Source organism: Diaphorina citri, unplaced genomic scaffold (genome assembly GCF_000475195.1).
Source record: "Diaphorina citri unplaced genomic scaffold, Diaci psyllid genome assembly version 1.1 scaffold260, whole genome shotgun sequence".
Lineage (NCBI taxonomy): Eukaryota > Metazoa > Arthropoda > Insecta > Hemiptera > Psyllidae > Diaphorina > Diaphorina citri.
The window spans coordinates 29,264-47,203 of record NW_007377697.1 but is presented as its reverse complement, the minus strand read 5'-3'; the positions used below and the strand labels follow the sequence as shown (position 1 = coordinate 47,203).

Sequence of the window (17,940 nt, the reverse complement as noted above, 5' to 3'; positions counted from 1 at the left end):
CATTGGTGTTGGAACCATTTATTTTAGTCTTGCAAGAAAGGCACATTCATGTTTTCACTAACTCCCTATAAATGAAAACCTCCCAATAGGGCTCATCGATGATTTATCAAATTTCTTACTATGGACCCACCTTTTTTGATAAAAGTTCTTTATTCATTGTCTCTGTTTTTTCTCTTTTCTCAGGCTGAAACCGCAGCTAATCGTATTTGTAAAGTTCTGAAAGTCAACCAAGAAAATGAGCGCCTCATGGAAGAATACGAAAGGCTTGCCAGTGATGTAAGTATTCTAAGAAAAGACATCATTTATCTATTTGTATCGGTCAAATTAATAAACCTAGAACCTCCAAATAATTTTTTTAAGAAATGTTTTAAATACCTGCCTCGGTGGTGTAGTAGTCAAGACGCTCGTAAAAAAAAAAAAAAAAAAAAAAAAAAAAAAAAAAAAAAAAAAAAAACGAGATAAAAATAAATCAAAATGGATCTTAGACACCTAGGTACCTTTCTACCTACCTAGGTACATATAATTATATCCAATCTATTATATCCATGTTCGACTGTACCTGTTTTTTTTTCTCTCTTTCTTTTACCTCTACGAGATTCGAACCACGAGTCTCTCCATGCACCGCAGCTAGTCTAGGGTGACGCACATTAAACTACGGAGGCGAACAATAAAGTATCCCAGATCCCAGGTGCATGTAATAGTAGGTATATGCCATCGCTATGAGATCCGCATTCCTCTTCTTTCCTCAAGCTACTATAGCGGTGGGTAGGCATGAGATAAAGCATGTGTAAAAAAAAAGAAAAAAAAATAGGGACTAGGTAGTAGGTAAGTAAGTATACTTACCAAATAGGTACCTACAGTATACCTATGTAGGTACAGGTACACTGAAAAATAAAATCGACTACCTACCTACAACTAAAATAATCACATGGAATGCCTATCTTCGTTCAGGAATTTATTTCTAAACGCATGCAAGACAGCAAGTATATTGCACTTCAAATTTTACGACTAGTGATCTTGAGTTTTATTATTGTTGTTGTTGTTAATGTTGTTATGATCACTACTACTAGGTCTTTCTGTCAATATTCTATCTCATTTGTACTTTATTTATTATAAAAAATAAATGGCTTTAAAGCCGTAAGTTGTATTAATAATAATATTGCACTTCAAATTTTACGACTAGTGATCTTGAGTTTTATTATTGTTGTTGTTATGATCACTACTACTATCATTAATTTTTTGCTCTCTGTATGCAATTAAATTCTTCACATTCCAATCACAGATAAGCTATTGACCAAGATAAAATATGTAATGAATAGAAACTTTAAATTCGCGAATAAAAATTATAGATATCATATTGAATTATAAATAGAAATAAATCATGATAAATGAATTGAACTGATGTGATATTTAGGAAGAATAATATTTTTTCAAAGTGTTTTGGATTGTGTTGGATGTTGTTTGACTCTCGCCATCATCACATTGGAATGTGGCACTCAGTTCTAAAATGGCGGCCACTGGCTTGCCAAATGATTTTCTTCTGAAATTTTTTCTTTGTTTTGAGTTATTTTGAATTTTTTATTCGATAAAATCAATTTCATTTTGCAGCTAAAAGTGTGTGTTTTTCAGTTATTATAGTGTTTTATTGTTTTCTAGACGTGGTACACTTTAAAATCGTGTGTAAAATCACCTACCAGAAGGACGTGTTTCTTGTTCTTGTAGAAGTTAGAAGTAAATAGAGAATCTGTGTTGGAGTTTTGATTTGGATTTCTTCTTGTGTTTAGAGAGTGCTAATAGTGAAAATTGTTACCTACTCTGTGGATTATTATTGGATACCCTTGCCTTCAAAACAATCTCAAGGTATGTAGACATTGTATATTTTTTATCAAATGATCAGTTGGTACCAGAGGTGTACTTTTATTAGGTACTACTTGGATAGCCAGGCTCTATATGTAGGGTATGTGGTATGTGCACAGACCTAATGAAATTTAAGGTCCAACATACCAGGGGAAAGTAATTTCTATATCATCCATAACTGACAGACCTTTTAGGTGTTTTTGGTGACTGGTCCCTTGGTTCTAGTTGAGGGATACGTATGTACATCTGTGAGTCAATAAGACCCGAGATTTCTCATATAACCGTCTGGTTAGAGGTAGGTATGCAGTGGTCACTTATATAATTGGGGCAGTCTGAGTATCTTGATTTTAGTGCTCTCTGCAATGGCGTGATATTTTCATTTTGGTGTTTGTTCAGAAGTCATCAATGGGAAATTTCTACTAAAAGGACCAGCACAAATGAGCAGTGACCAGTGTTTGTATAGGGTTAGGTTACAGGCAAAGAGAAGCTTTCACAATTTGAGCAGTGACCAATCTTAACTAAGGTTAGGTTAAACAAAAAAATTGTCTGTAGCTTCTGAATAATTACCTACTTACCTACGCCTAATTCTTACCTATTGGAAAATGTTAAATTTTACTCCTGAATCACTGAAACAAAACCAAAGCAAAATTTGTTTCCGAGATTCTTACACTGTAAGCACAGCAGACATACCTAAGTCGATTTTGGAAACTTTTCAGTAGAGAGAAAAAAAAACTAGGTACCTACCTGTTTATTTAATGAAGTCTCTAAAGGTATCCTGTGTTGAACTTTGTAATATTGTATAGGTAGTTACTGTGTTCTGTTGATTTCTAGTCTGTCCTTCCTTTATTAAATTACTTACAATAGTAAAAAAAAAGGTATACTTAAGGGACGGACTATTGTATTCGCTTCAGTGTCCATGTGTCTGTCTGCCTGTTCCCATAGGCATAGAAGGACTATGGCATAGAAGGACTTATCCAAACCTGGGCGACCTATTTATCAATTTGAAGGTCTTTTTACCAGGAATACGAAAGTGATGGTGCAAATTTTGTCCAGAATCTTTTTACCAGGAACACGAAAGTGGTGGTGCAAATTTTGTCCAGAAAACCAAAAAGCCAAGAAAGAAAAAAAAAAAAAAAAAAAAAAGGGGTTTTGGGGGGTTTTTTTTTTTTTTTTTTTTTTTTTTCACATTTTCTCACACAAATGAGCTCTGATCTTGAATTTTGTCATGACAACCTATGAACTCAAAGTGAGAAAGTTTTAGATTACACTTAAGTAAGTCGATAATTTAAGACCGGTTTTAGCATCACCTATGTTACTACACTGAGCAAGGCCAATAAATGGATGGGTGACTTAAACATTATATTTGTAGTTATTAGGAAACATCAAAAGGAATAAAGGGAGAACGGGCTCTAGTCTTGATTTTAAATCATTACATGAAAGTAAAATCAAAAATCAAATCAACAATAATAATAAACTCAATCAAATTAGGTACATAGGTACTGATTTTCTTTAACCACTATCAAATAAACTACGAGCTGAAAAATTCCTGGAGGGACGGGCCCAGCTTGTTTTCTTTTCAAAATCTAGGTGCACAGCAGTGTGCCAAGCCAAGTTCCAGCCTCAGCATGCCAGTGTGTATATTTCACGAAACAATTCAAAGCATTTTTACACCCATTATGTTATACCTCATATTCAAGAGAATAAGGATTCCAAAAATACCAATAGATAACTCCATTGTGCCAAAAATGTTATGTGGTAGAGAAGTTCTCTATTTACTGTTGTGCCAAGTGTCCTCGTACGTGAAGACTAAATTTTATTGAAACAAGCTGTTAAAAAAAGGGGGAGTTTTAACTGGGCTTTTACTCCAGGGTTACCAGGTCAATTTCAATCAGGGTCTTTTTTTTTGCATGAACTCAGGAAATCCCAACAAAATTTTATTTTTCTTTTGGAATTTTTCCTTTTCTGAAGCTTGTTTCCCCTCTTTCGGTATGAGAGTGCCTGTAAGTAAGTACTTCTATAGGTACTAAACAACTAAACCATGGGAAATCCTAGATGGCATGCCATCAGAATTGCTCCCAAAAGGAAAATACTGATATTTGGAATGTAGTCCACAAATCCTACAGGGATGTAACACGAAACTTTTGGTTAAGATCGGTGCAGCGGTTGGAGACATTTTGGTCGCTTTTCGCCTATTTTCAGCTGTAGCTACTTACTTACCTACTAAAGATGTTTAAAAGATAGAATAAGGAAGGATAAGGAAAGTCATGTGGTGTTCACACCAGATATTTTATTTGTTTCTGTTACAGACATATTGGATTGCCTTGGATGTTAACATCTGAACTGTGTGAGGCCTATCCTTTTTGCACATTGGTTCCCAGCTCCCTGTACCTCCCCCTGTTAGCCCTCCTTCCCTCCCCCTGTTGACCCTCATTTGATGTGTTGGTCCTCGGATGTGGGTGGAGGCGGTAGGGTGGCCCGCCTAGGCCTAGTATGGGCCACCAGCCCCTGTGTACGATGAACCCCCCTCCCGGTGCGGGCAAAACTACGGCCTCCTCCAATAACCGCTCGTCAGGCTATCATCAGATGGTAAGTTTGTAACAATAGTTGAGAGCTTTGATATGCTCTTTTTTAAGTAGGTACCCTAAGCATATTTTATTTGATAGGTTATTTAATTTTTGCCAGCCCAGTTAGCTTGGAGGGTAGTGCATCTGCCTTGTTAGCACAATTCCTGCCTGGGGCGGATTTCATCCTGATGGGATGTTCATTCTCGGAACGACTGGCTTTCTCCTATCCAGTCTTTCTTCTCTCTTCAATTTCGGGACGATAAGACCTTAGCAGTTACAGTCCCCTCTGTCAAACATCTTAAAAAAAAAATCTCGCAAGCTGTTCAAATCCTTGTCCACACCGTTGGACAGCGAGGAGCTCACAGAGCTGACCCCACTGGTTGTGGACAAGGTGGATATGGTCGAGGCAGCACTAGAGCCTCCTAGGCCGTTCTCCCCCGTGTGCGCGAAGGGGAGGAGGGAGTTTCGAATCTCAGCCAATGCCTGCGGACACATAGATAAATTTTCGAGTTAACCCTGAACTTGGCAGAGATCAATTCTTCATGTGAGTCTGGAGTAATTTTTGTGTGAAGATCACGAAGTTAAAATAAATTCATATCCACCTTGTCCACAACCAGTGGGGTCAGCTCTGTGAGCTCCTCGCTGTCCAACGGTGTGGACAAGGATTTGAACAGCTTGCGACAGGCGCTCAACCAACTCATTGCCATGGGCTACTCGGAGGTAAGTTGCGATTAATACACAGTTGGGTATTTTAAAATAAATTTCACGAAGTTCAATTTTATAAAGAAATGTTCGTCAGAAAGTTCACTAGAGGTACCTTTTTGTTACATCCAAAAATACTGACGTGGTTCGTCTACAGACGCCATTAAAAGTGTGAAAAGCGTCGCAATTTGAATGTATCCAAATGAATATAGTGCCAAGATAAGGGTTGGTAAGTAGATTTTTTTTCAAGATGTTTGACAGAGGGGACTGTAACTGCTAAGGTCTTATAGTCCCGAAATCGAAGAGAGAAGAAAGACTGGATAGGAGAAAGCCAGCCGTTCCGAGAACGAACATCCCATCAGGATGAAATCCGCCCCAGGCAGGAAATTATGTATGTATTACAATTGAATTCTTCTTCAGTTTGATAGCTTGCACTGTAGGTGTGTAGGTAACAGCTGAGGTCTTATCGTCCCGAAAGAGAAGAAGAGAAGGCAAGATAGAAAAAAGCCAGCCTTTTCCTAATTAATAGGTAGGTGTCTGTTGAGGATAAAGTACGCCCGGGGCGGGAATCGAACCCGCGACCTAGCGCTTACAAAGCAGGCGTACTACCTTGCAAGCTAACTAGGCTGGCTGATTTTTTAACCCGTCTAGCTAGATACCTGCCTACCACTTTAGATGGTAGGTATGTATACCTACGTAGGTATAATATTAGGTACCTACCTACATTCCTAGGTATCTATATACCTATACGTACCTATATACATAGATACCTCTTAGTGAAATGAAAACAGTAGGGTGAAGCCTTAGTAATATTATTTTATGTAACTATTTTTATTTACAACATACAAAAAATATAGGCAGATTGTACAAATAAAAATAATATTATTTATAGAAATAGATAAAATGACAAGCAGGATCCTTATCCTGGGAGTGGGTATCACAACAGGGTTGCAAACTGGAAGTCCCGGGTTCGATTCTTGGGAGACACAATATGAATAGAATCCTCAATAGTAATTACGGTTGTTCAACTTCTGCTTGTTTCAATAGTTCGATCGATTACCTTCCTCGGATATTCACAGGCGAGTAGGCGTATCTCCCGGTATTTGTGACTCGTCTTGAGCATGGGCAGTAACTCGTTCAATATCCTATTGACTCACCTGAGCGAGTGACAGAGTTGTGCATAGCGGGGTAACTTAGACAGGGTGATAATGTCCAGTATGTACACCCGGTCCCTGGTGGCTATCTGTAGGAGTGCTAGAGTGGGGGGTGAACCACCACTCAGGTTAGGTTTCCACTCTGTATCCAAACCTGGGAACAGAGGGGAGGTAATAATAGTAAATGGTAATAATATTACTTTTCTAGAGTTGTGCATAGCGGGGTAACTTAGACAGGGTGATAATGTCCAGTATGTACACCCGGTCCCTGGTGGCTATCTGTAGGAGTGCTAGGGTGGGGGGTGAACCACCACTCAGGTTAGGTTTCCACTCTGTATCCAAACCTGGGAACAGAGGGGTGGTAATAATAATAAATGGTAATAATATTACTTTTCCTCAACAATATTAACAAAACAAGATCGAAAAAGCTAAATGACAAACATAAAATGTAGGTACAAATTAATAAATTGATTTTTTGCTAATCACTTGTTTGTTTTTATTTAAACATAGTAGTAAAGTATTATTATAATTTTTTAACAAATTAATAAATTGATTTTTTGCTAATCACTTGTTTGTTTTTATTTAAACATAGTAGTAAAGTATTATTATAATTTTTTATTTTTTAATATCCTATTGACTCACCTGAGCGAGTAGGCGTATCTCCCGGTATTTGTGACTCGTCTTGAGCATGGGCAGTAACTCGTTCAGTATCCACGACTCCTCTGAGTCACATTGGAAAGCGAGTCGCACTTTGTTCAGACTGTCTGCACAGGAGAGCAGTATCCATTTCTTGAGGAGAATATGCTTCAGTTCTTCATGAAGATAGGAGACGTAGGATTCTCGCCTTGGTTCAATCCAGGCTCGGAATAGATTGAGAACTGAAAATCGAAATACTTTTTTGGATGGAGAACCTGTTTTGGATTTAGATGTCTGCACAGGAGAGCAGTATCCATTTCTTGAGGAGAATATGCTTCAGTTCTTCATGAAGATAGGAGACGTAGGATTCTCGCCTTGGCTCAATCCAGGTTCGGAATAGATTGAGAACTGAAAATCAAAATATTTTTTGGATGGAGAACCTGTTTTGGATTTAGATGGTTAAAATAAAAGTAAATGCAGTTTCTTTGTGTTATTATGTCACAACTTTGGTGCTCACTGCAGCATTGTAGGATTTTCCCAATAATCCTGAAATCCAAAGTTTACCTACCATGCTGGCACCGGTCGCTATGCGCATTTATATGTCAAAGCTACTCATTTTCCTCACGAGACTGAGTAGGCCCCGCAACAGCCAGTCACGGAATCAATCCTTTGCAGATACAAATTTCTTGACCCCGCCGGGAATCGAACCCGGGTCTCCCGCGTGCAAGGCGAGTGCAGTGACCACTACGCCAACTTGACCCCGCCGGGAATCGAACCCGGGTCTCCCGCGTGCAAGGCGAGCGCAGTGACCACTACGCCATGGGAGCTGACTGGTTAAAATAAATATGTAGTAGGGTATATTCTGTTTACATATTGAGACAAAATAAGGGAACCTCTGTCGCCGAGTGGGTATCACACTAGGTTTGCGCGCCGGAGATCCCGGGTTCGATTCTCGGAGGGGCTCGAAGTTTTTTGGACTCTGTGCTTTGATTTCGGGGTGCACTCAACCTCGTGTGGACAATTGAGTAGCTACTTAAATCGAGTAGCGACTGATGATACGAGTAGATGTTAATTAATAGTAAAGGATGCATTTAGTAATGTTGTGATACTCACAAAAGTTTTGAAGAAGCTCTTTGCTTTACCACAAAGAATTCATGATTTGATTCAATTTTTCACTCATCTTTTTCATTCGTTCGTTTATTCAGTTGTTGTTATAGGTACATGATACATTTTTGATTTGAGATAGATACGAATCATCTGTATGCGATGAAGACGCTGAGGAAGGCAGATGTGCTGAAGAGAAATCAGGTGGCCCATGTGAAAGCAGAGAGAGATATTCTGGCCGAGGCGGACAATGAGTGGGTCGTCAAACTGTACTACTCTTTCCAGGTAAATTATTTGTTTATATCCTAGCTAGCCTTTTGTCAGTAAGTTTAGAAATGATTATCTTGAAAAAGGGCCTCAGAGTAAAATTTTGCTATTTGTTTGACGAAAATTTTCCAAGAATTAAAGAGTCTGTCTCTCGTTTAAGGGAGATATTTTCATACTTGTTGGTCTGTGGGTGAACACTATGGAATATGCTTTGGCAGCCAGAGTGTTGAAGTCTATCCTTGGCGAAAGTACCACAGAAGTCGATAATGAAATACGACTGATAGATACGAATCATCTGTATGCGATGAAGACGCTGAGGAAGGCAGATGTGCTGAAGAGAAATCAGGTGGCCCATGTGAAAGCAGAGCGAGATATTCTGGCCGAGGCGGACAATGAGTGGGTCGTCAAACTGTACTACTCTTTCCAGGTAAATTATTTGTATATAGGTATATATATATTGTATATATCCTAGCCTTTTGTCAGTAAGTTTAGAAATGATTATCTTGAAAAAGGGCCTCTGAGTAAAATTTTGTTATTTGTTTGATGAAAATTTTCCAAGAATTAAAGGGTCTGTCTCTGGTTTAAGGGAGATATTTTCATACTTGTTGGTCTGTGGGTGAACACTATGGAATATGCTTTGGCAGCCAGAGTGTTGAAGTCTATTTGCCTTACGTTATTTAATGGTCTCTATTTCTCTATTCCCAGGATAAAGACAACCTGTACTTTGTCATGGACTACATACCCGGAGGTGATCTGATGTCTTTACTAATCAAGAAAGGAATTTTCGAAGAACCTCTGGCCAGGTAAGAAAATATAATGTTGAAGTCTTTTTGATTGTTCAAATGCATAAACTGGCCCGTAGAAAAGCTAATACCCTACCCCTCCCCTGCCGCCGCGCCCCCACCCCCGCCCTCCTACTCTGCTAGCATACAGAGTCGTCAGAGTCCCACCCAGTCCCCTTCCTCCGGTATCTACTCCGGCCCTGGCTCCACAGGATCCCCTAGTCCTATCCCCCCTACCCGGCCCGCGCCCCTGCAGGCGTGGAGCTCCCGACAAGCCAAGACCCAACCTGTGGTCATCATGCAGAGTGTGAAGAGTACCCCTGTACAGAAACCATCGCTCCAGACTGCCATCGCACCCACCTCCCCACCATCCTACTCCTCCTCCATACAGCAGCAGCAGCAGAAGCCCCAGCCACCTAGTCCTGTACCCACCACGGAACCTCCTAGCTATGCGAGCACCATGCAAGCCCTGGCTACATCACGCGTTGCTACCATTAGTATTCCCGAGTCCAACACCACCACCACCACCACCACCCCAGCACATCCTCTCCTGCAGAGGAAGTTCTCGCCGGGGGATTCTAGATCTGAAAGTCCTGCCTCAGCCTCCAGCACAGAGAGTCGAACCCCGCCCCTCCCACCTACCACCTCCTCCTCTGTGAATAACAAGAACATGACCAATGGCACAGGAGGGGGAAGGACATATAAGATAAACCATCAGTCTCCTATACCAGAGAGGAAGCATATGACGAAGGAGAAGGAAGACGAGAGGCGAGAGTGTAAGGTAAGAAGAATCAAAATAATAAAGAGACGATTTTTTTATTTTTTTTTTTAGGACATTCAACTTTCCTCTCGAGAATTTTCTGCTGTAAACTTTCCGTTTTTTTAACCAATATCTCTAGAACCCCAGCACTCCATTTGTCAAGGGTCTAGGCATTGCCTTGCCCTTGGGAGCAATGTATTGTAGAAACCATTTACTGATGAAAATTTGTAATGAAACAATAAGTTGAAAAATAATCTTTATCTAGAAGGGTGAAATTTGGTGTTCTAGATGTGCAACTAAAGACCGATCCCGAGTTGTAAATTTAAGCACGGCAACCTTCTAAGTAGTAAAATTTAGGTATACCTATTAATCAATTTTCTGCATCTCTTCCTTCAGGTTAAGAACTACTCGCCCCAGGCGTTCAAATTCTTCATGGAGCAACACATAGAGAACGTGATCAAATCTCATAAGCAGCGAGTGTTCAGGCGACTGCAGTTGGAGACAGAAATGGCCAAGATAGGACTTAGCGCGGAGGCCCAGTGTCAAATGCGGAAAATGCTCAGTCAGAAGGAGTCGAATTATATCCGACTCAAGCGGGCCAAGATGGATAAGTCCATGTTTATCAAGATCAAACCTATAGGTATGTACTATGTATGTTGTTTCACAATTGAGGGCCGTACTTTCGGCGGTTCCGAAAATTTCAACAAGCACTCTCAAAAAGTGACGATTATAGAAACAACAGGGGTTTTCTGATAAATCAGTTAATTCTGAAGACTTGGTTAATGTTATTAAATTGGAAATTAATCAGTTGAAAAGAAAAGTATATAACAATTAAAAAAAGTCTATAATCACTTAGTTACCTCAATAAATGGACGAGTTATAGCAAATTAAAAATGAAAAAATCCTTAAGGGTGTCGATAACTGGGTGTTTTACCTTATATATGTTCTAAAGAGTCTAGCCAAAATAAAAGGACCGTATTTGTTCATGCGGATTGTTTTTCATACTTCTCTGGATTGTTTTTCGCTATTTCCCCTGTTCTGAAGCTCTCTTGGAGGCTATGCTATCCGTAATTTAGGATAAGCCAAAAAGAGTTTTAAGGTTTTGAATTTAGTGCCTCCTGATGTGGATCGAATCTTTTAAAATCGTTTCTGATATCCTCTGAAGTTCTCGAGTGTTGAGATTGAACTTTCTGAAGAAATCATATGTATTTAAGTGTCTTCAAATGCTTCCTCTTCTTCCGAACCATAGTCCAACCACTTCATAATCTCTACTTGTAACAATTCATCACTAAATAATACAATAATTTCTCTATTTCTTACTTCATAATGTACAATGCTTAATCTATTCCCCTACGTGTGGGAGCGTTTGGTGAAGTTACCCTGGTGCGGAAGATAGATACGAATCATCTGTATGCGATGAAGACGATATATAAATGTAACAATGTTGAATAAATGTAACAATGTTGAATTTCTTCCCCTAGGTGTGGGAGCGTTTGGTGAAGTTACCCTGGTGCGGAAGATAGATACGAATCATCTGTATGCGATGAAGACGATATATAAATGTAACAATGTTGAATAAATGTAACAATGTTGAATTTCTTCCCCTAGGTGTGGGAGCGTTTGGTGAAGTTACCCTGGTGCGGAAGATAGATACGAATCATCTGTATGTGATGAAGACGATATATAAATGTAACAATGTTGAATAAATGTAACAATGTTGAATTTCTTCCCCTAGGTGTGGGAGCGTTTGGTGAAGTTACCCTGGTGCGGAAGATAGATACGAATCATCTGTATGTGATGAAGACGATATATAAATGTAACAATGTTGAATAAATGTAACAATGTTGAATCTATTCCCCTAGGTGTGGGAGTGTTTGGTGAAGTTACCCTGGTGCGGAAGATAGATACGAATCATCTGTATGTGATGAAGACGATATATAAATGTAACAATGTTGAATAAATGTAACAATGTTGAATTTCTTCCCCTAGGTGTGGGAGCGTTTGGTGAAGTTACCCTGGTGCGGAAGATAGATACGAATCATCTGTATGTGATGAAGGGTTCTCCGCATAGTTTTATTTTTCTTACCGCATTTAAAAAAAAAAAAAAAAAAATTCGCACGAATATGTTTAGTCAAATGGGAATGAGAAAGCCAGCCGTTCCTAGAACGAATAAAATCCGCCCCAGGTGGGAATCAAACCCGCGACCCAGCGCGAGAACAAATTAAAAGATAAGGTTAAAAAAAAACCCCTCGGAATCGAAATACGATGTGTATTTTTTGTAGGAAATGATCTTCAATTTGCCTTACGTTATTTGATGTTCTCTATTTCTCTATTCCCAGGATAAAGACAACCTGTACTTTGTCATGGACTACATACCCGGAGGTGATCTGATGTCTTTACTAATCAAGAAAGGAATTTTCGAAGAACCTCTGGCCAGGTAAGAAAATATATTATTAAACAATTAGATCAAACTTTATTTACATTATGATGGTAACATAATGTACATAGATATAATTAAAAAAAAAAAAGTTTGATCAAGGGTGGGGTTAATGCCTATGGCATTCTCTACCAAATGGCAAATATATTCTCTATGGCAAATATAATGTTGAAGTCTTTTTGATTGTTCAAATGCATAAACTGGTCCGTAAAAAAGCTAATTCAAAGGGTTTCAATTACAAAGGTGAAATGTTTTGAATAAATACCACCTTTTTTAGGCTGCGGCAATTGAGTGAATCTCATTGTGGTTGTACTTAATGTATAAACAAAATAATGCAGGATACTAACTTTTCTAGTTTATTATACTATGGCCTACAAGACATGGCAAGTAGTCATAATCTTCGGCAAGTAGTCATAATCTTCGGCAAGTAGTCATAATCTTCGTACTGAAACTTGCATAAAACTCTTTGTTTTCCTCTTTAAGGGTTTCAATTACAAAGGTGAAATGTTTTGAATAAATACCACCTTTTTTAGGCTGCGGCAATTGAGTGAATCTCATTGTGGTTGTAATGTATTAACAAATTGTGCAGGATACTAACTTTTCTAGTTTATTATACTATGGCCTACAAGACATGGCAAGTAGTCATAATCTTCGTACTGAAACATGCATATAACTCTTCGTTTTCCCCTACTCGTTTACAGGTTTTACATAGCCGAACTGACGTGTGCTGTAGAAAGTGTTCATAAGATGGGCTTCATTCATCGTGATATCAAGCCCGACAATATTCTGATAGACCGAGATGGTCATATAAAGCTCACGGATTTCGGCCTGTGTACGGGCTTCAGGTGGACACATAACTCGAAATACTATCAGAGCAATGGTACGTAGAATACGTTTTGCCTTCAAATCTGCCCAATTAGCAGAACCATTTATTTACATATAAGTGGATATCTTACAAAAAAAACCCCCCTGGAAGTCATTGAGTTTAAAAATGCCCTCAAAAATAATGGAATAATTGTAAGAATTTGGGGAAAAACCTGCAAAAGTAATGGAATTTAATTTGGGTTCTGATCAGCAAACATCGTATAATTTCAATCAAGCAAAGTGGCGAAATTTTAGAACCAATATCTGGAATTAAAAGGGGAAATTAGGTAAATATTTGGAGAAAAAAGTAAAAAGGCTCTCGGACTAATTTTCAGGGTTTTATCTTGGAACCGAACGCATAAATTCTGAAAATCATAGCGGTAGTTGTTCTATCCTCCCCTCGCCAATACTTTAAAATATCAAATCAAAATTTTAGAACTAAAATCTGTAATTTAAAGGGGGAAATTAGGTAAAGATCTGGAGAAAAAAGTAAAAAGGCCCTCGGACTGATTTTCAGGGTTTTATCTTGGAACCGAACGCATAAATTCTGAAAATCATAGCGGTAGTTGTTTTATCCTCCCCTCGCTAATCCTTTAAAATATCAAATTATTCGTTTCCCCGTCCCAAATCATGGCGGTAGTTTATCTTATCCTCGCCAATCAATTCTTTAATCTCAAACCGTTAAGGTTATTTTATTATGTTTTTTTCTTTTCTTTTTATAATGACAGGTCAAAATTCGTCTTAGGATGTCAGACCAAAATGTAAATAATAAAAATAAAATATGTTTTCCCTCTCCCCCAGGTGATCACGGGAGGCAAGACTCGATGGAGCCGAGTGAGGAATGGTCCCAGGGTACGCCCGGCCAGGAGTGTCGCTGTATCAACTCCCCACTGAAACCCCTCGAGAGGCGACGACGCCGGGAGCACCAGCGCTGTCTGGCGCACTCCCTAGTAGGCACGCCCAATTATATCGCCCCCGAGGTGCTACTCCGCACGGGCTACACACAGCTGTGTGACTGGTGGAGCGTCGGGGTCATCCTGTATGAGATGCTGGTCGGATCCCCGCCCTTCCTTGCCAACACGTCCGCCGAGACCCAGTATAAGGTGAGTTCCGTGGTGTGGAGTGGAGGATCTGACTCAAGGGTTATCTTTTGAACCCTTGAGTCAAAAACCGAATTTGGAATTAGCGATCTGCAGCTAATTCCAAAGACAAATGTACCTCGTGTACCAGTGGTTTTATGTCGCTCTGTACTCACAATCCTCGGTTCTCTGATAGAATCAACAGAATAGGACCAAGTGATAGGAGAGAAGAAATTGTTTATTCTGATCGAATGAGACTTAAAAGTCCCTTTACCCCGGTAGTTTGAACGGTGTCTTATGTTGGTGTTCTATAAAATCTTTTAAAGTGATCTACCACCGGAAGCAAAACAGCGATGAAAATTCCAACTTCCAACCCAAACGTACTTTTATCCAGTGGTTTTAGTCAAATCCCGCCGCTCTGTACTAACAACCCTCGTTTCTCTTCCTCTCGCCAGGTGATCAACTGGGAGTCCTGCCTTCACATCCCGGCCGAAGCACAACTCTCACCGGAAGGTGCAGACCTCATTCTGCAGCTGTGTACGGGGGCAGACAAGCGCCTTGGCAAGAATGCCTCCGAAGTCAAAGCGCATCCCTTCTTCTCGAATGTTGACTTTGAGAAGGGGGTTCGAACCCTGACCCCGCCACATATCCCTCGCATACAGAACTCCATGGACACTTCCAACTTTGACCCCGTCGACCCGGACAAGTTGAGGAATTCAGACTCCATGTTGGATGAGTTGAGTGACGAACTGAAATCTCCGTTCCACGGATTCTTTGAGTTTACCTTTCGGCGGTTTTTTGATGACGGTGGGGGCGTTCCGTATCCGAATAAGATTAGTCTGGATGATAACGAGACCCAAGGTGCTGTGTACGTGTGACCCGAGCCTTGTAGGAAAGTCCCCACCCGTGTGGTGATCCGACCCGAAGGACCAAGATTTCGGTTTCCTGGTTTTGTGCGTGTGTGCGATTCGCGAAACGGTGTGAATTTCGCGAGAAAGTACGAGATGTGTTGAGTGCTCTTCCATTGATCTTTGTTTCAATGAGACCAGTGTGACGGGAAAGTCGCTAGGGTTAAATTTAGCGAGATGCGGCCCGAAGGACTAACTTTTGGTTTCCCGGTTTTAGGTCGAGTGCTTATTGATTGATCTGATGATGGGTGTTTCAATGAGGGAATAGTGTGATGTCTCCTCCTTTGTCTAATGAAAGACAGGGGGACTAGCATGGGCAGTGATGCTTCCCCTCGAGTCTACCAACTAAACTGCTGATTTGAAGCTTGTATGCTCAAATATAATAAAAAAATAGACGTTTTTGGCACTCCTTTACGAAGAAAAAAATCTTCTCTTACTCTTTAGTTAGAATTAGAGGAGTTATAGACTCGTTACCAAGCTGACTTTGAGTTCCTGATCAAATTCATTGGGTTATTGATGATAAAAGTCACCTGAGAATGAAAATCAGATTAGAAAATTCAGTGAAGGAGCCCTAACTCTTGTGATTCTAATACTAAGGCCTGATTTCGCATTTACTTTAGGATGGTTCAAATGCATATTGACACTGGATCGTGTTTCGATTTAGTCAAGTGTCGAAAACAAGGGGCAGTTAACCAATCAGATTTGAGTTCTTATTCAATAGTTATTTGGATCAACCCAAGGGTGATTGTAAAATCGGTCTACTTTTAGGCCCGTCTTACATCGGGAGTGTAGGCGAGCGATTTTAGTAGCGCGTAGTCACATGTAAAACCAAACCTATGAAAATGATAGGACTCTATATCAGGATTGTCCAACCCGCGGCGCGAGCTCATTTCTGCGGCCCGCAAACTCTAGGACTGAAGATTACATCAATGTTTGGTGGTTCATACATGTGCGAAAGTGCTTTTTCGACTATGAAGCACGTGAAAAACCAATTAAACTATCTTTCGGATGTGTCTCTTGCTCACCATCTACGTTTTTGTACCGAAGACGTGAATGTCGATATTCACAAACTTGTGTCAGCTGTGCAGTGTCCACAGAAATCACACTAATGTCATCTTCAGTCATGATATATTAAGCTAAAACATATTTTTTTCGTGTATCGGCCTCCGAAATTTATTTTCAGAATGAAATGTTCGAACAGAATAAATCATAAATTAATTGTGTTGTTTGTCATTCTGGGCATAAATAATTGGCATCACGCCAGATGACACTGGAAGTATCGAGATTTTGAAAAAGAAATCTCTGGCATTTCTGAGCTAGAAAATTGTGAAATCTGGAAAAAAATACATCCACCTACAACCAACCACCTACCCACACCATGATTTCTGTTGGGCCGAAATCCCTTCCGGTTTTCGTGACCTCCATGATAGGTAGGTCGATTTTTTTTTTATATATATATAAAGATGAGTGTTTCACCGCCGTTTTTATTTCGTAGCGATGAAACAACTGCTACATTAGACGCTTGTGGTCTGTGTCGTAGCATGCCCATCTCGTAGTATGCCTCTCATCAGATGAGCGAAAAGAGACACAATACTTCCCATTAATTTAGGTGCTGGATCAACACGAGAACACTAGAAAGTATCCCGTTGAAATATTTGCAATCGAAAAATTAGTACAAATTTTTGTCGATGTTGGGATTCGAACCCGGGACCTTCTGCATGGTAAGCAAGCGCGTTACCACTGGACCAACCGTGCCCCCAAATGAAAAAATAGCTTCTGTTCTTGGTCGATCTACAATTCTCCATAGAAAAAAAACTTAGCCGGTACCTCACTATTGAAAACAAACTTTTCAACTAGATTGTCTGAGGTCTGTATGATGTACCTATTTGTTCGTTTCACCATAAATTTTGCCCGGCTATGAAGATCTTTATGAAGACCGAAAACTGGAGTATAGGGACAAGGATCTCAGATCTATCTTATTAAGCTGTGTCCACACCTACCTAGCCGACGGCCGTTGATCGAGGTGGGCTGAAACCGTACAGCCGTCCACACCACACAGCCACGAAAACATAGAAATTCCACCTTGACAGGGTGCCACACGTTTAGGGTATTGTTGGGTTACTTCCCCGATTTAGGCTGTTGGAATGCTATATTATAGTGTCGAGCTTCCCGATATAGAGTTCAGTATTAGAGTGCCGGAACCCCGTCACCCGATTAGGCTGCCGAACCCTAGTTTTTTTCTCCGTGTACCCTCTCAAAAAAAAACTGCGGTAAATCCCGTCTATCAAAATAATTAATTCCGAGCACAGTTGATTTTTGATTATTGATTTATGAGTTGTATTTGATTTATTATGTCCCCCCCCCCCCCCCCACCTGTTAGTTGAATTTTTACCTTTGCGCCCCGCCAACTCTCTACCTTGGTCTCTTGTAGCCCTCGGGTGCACAAAGGTTGGACAACCCTGCTCTATATCATTTTCATAGGTTTGCTTTTGTAGGCGACTACGCTCTAGTAAACGTCGCGCGTCTACGCTTCCAATCTGAGACAGATCTTATACTTTAACCGATATCTTGTTTGTGAATCGTTGCTTTCACGAGTATACTGTAACAGTTAGATATCTTGTGTTGTAAATCCTTGCTTTTTTACCGTAAAACTAAATGCCTTATAAAATTGCGACCTTTATTCTGTAACCACAGTGCCTTTATTTTTGTAAGTCGGTATTTTTTAAAAACTTTTACCTACCAGTGCGTTGTTTTTTTAGATTTAGCGAGTTCGATTTCCGCCCGGGGCGGATTTTATCCTGATGGGATAATGTTCGTTCTCGGAAT

General features: G+C 40.0%; 2 protein-coding genes and 1 long non-coding RNA gene across 3 annotated transcripts in view; all 3 read left to right on the top strand.

Annotated features, from left to right (window-relative positions):
* The window catches only part of LOC103506762 (alpha-actinin, sarcomeric-like), a 38,825-nt gene extending 37,531 nt beyond the window's left edge, over nt 1–1,294 (top strand). Inside the window, exons 6-7 of the mRNA XM_008471162.3 lie at nt 184–276; nt 1,283–1,294. Of these exons, the coding sequence (XP_008469384.1) occupies nt 184–276; nt 1,283–1,294 (105 nt within the window). The remainder of the gene's footprint in view (nt 1–183; nt 277–1,282) is intronic.
* Nucleotides 1,295–1,326: 32 nt separating this feature from the next.
* On the top strand, nt 1,327–4,363 carry LOC113466394. Its single transcript, XR_003390796.1, has 2 exons — nt 1,327–1,860; nt 4,164–4,363. It is a non-coding gene; the product is annotated as an uncharacterized LOC113466394 (long non-coding RNA).
* An 8-nt stretch (nt 4,364–4,371) lies between these two features.
* LOC103506760 (serine/threonine-protein kinase Warts) lies at nt 4,372–16,141 on the top strand. The gene is made up of 16 exons (XM_026821744.1): nt 4,372–4,443; nt 5,016–5,141; nt 8,156–8,302; nt 8,445–8,711; nt 8,990–9,032; nt 9,147–9,847; nt 10,223–10,466; nt 11,308–11,388; nt 11,435–11,515; nt 11,562–11,642; nt 11,689–11,769; nt 11,816–11,896; nt 12,149–12,263; nt 12,965–13,143; nt 13,929–14,230; nt 14,662–16,141. Exons 1-16 carry the CDS (start codon nt 4,372–4,374, stop codon nt 15,082–15,084), a joined length of 3,024 nt encoding a protein of 1,007 aa, XP_026677545.1. The 3' UTR covers nt 15,085–16,141.
* The last annotated feature ends 1,799 nt before the right edge of the window (nt 16,142–17,940 follow it).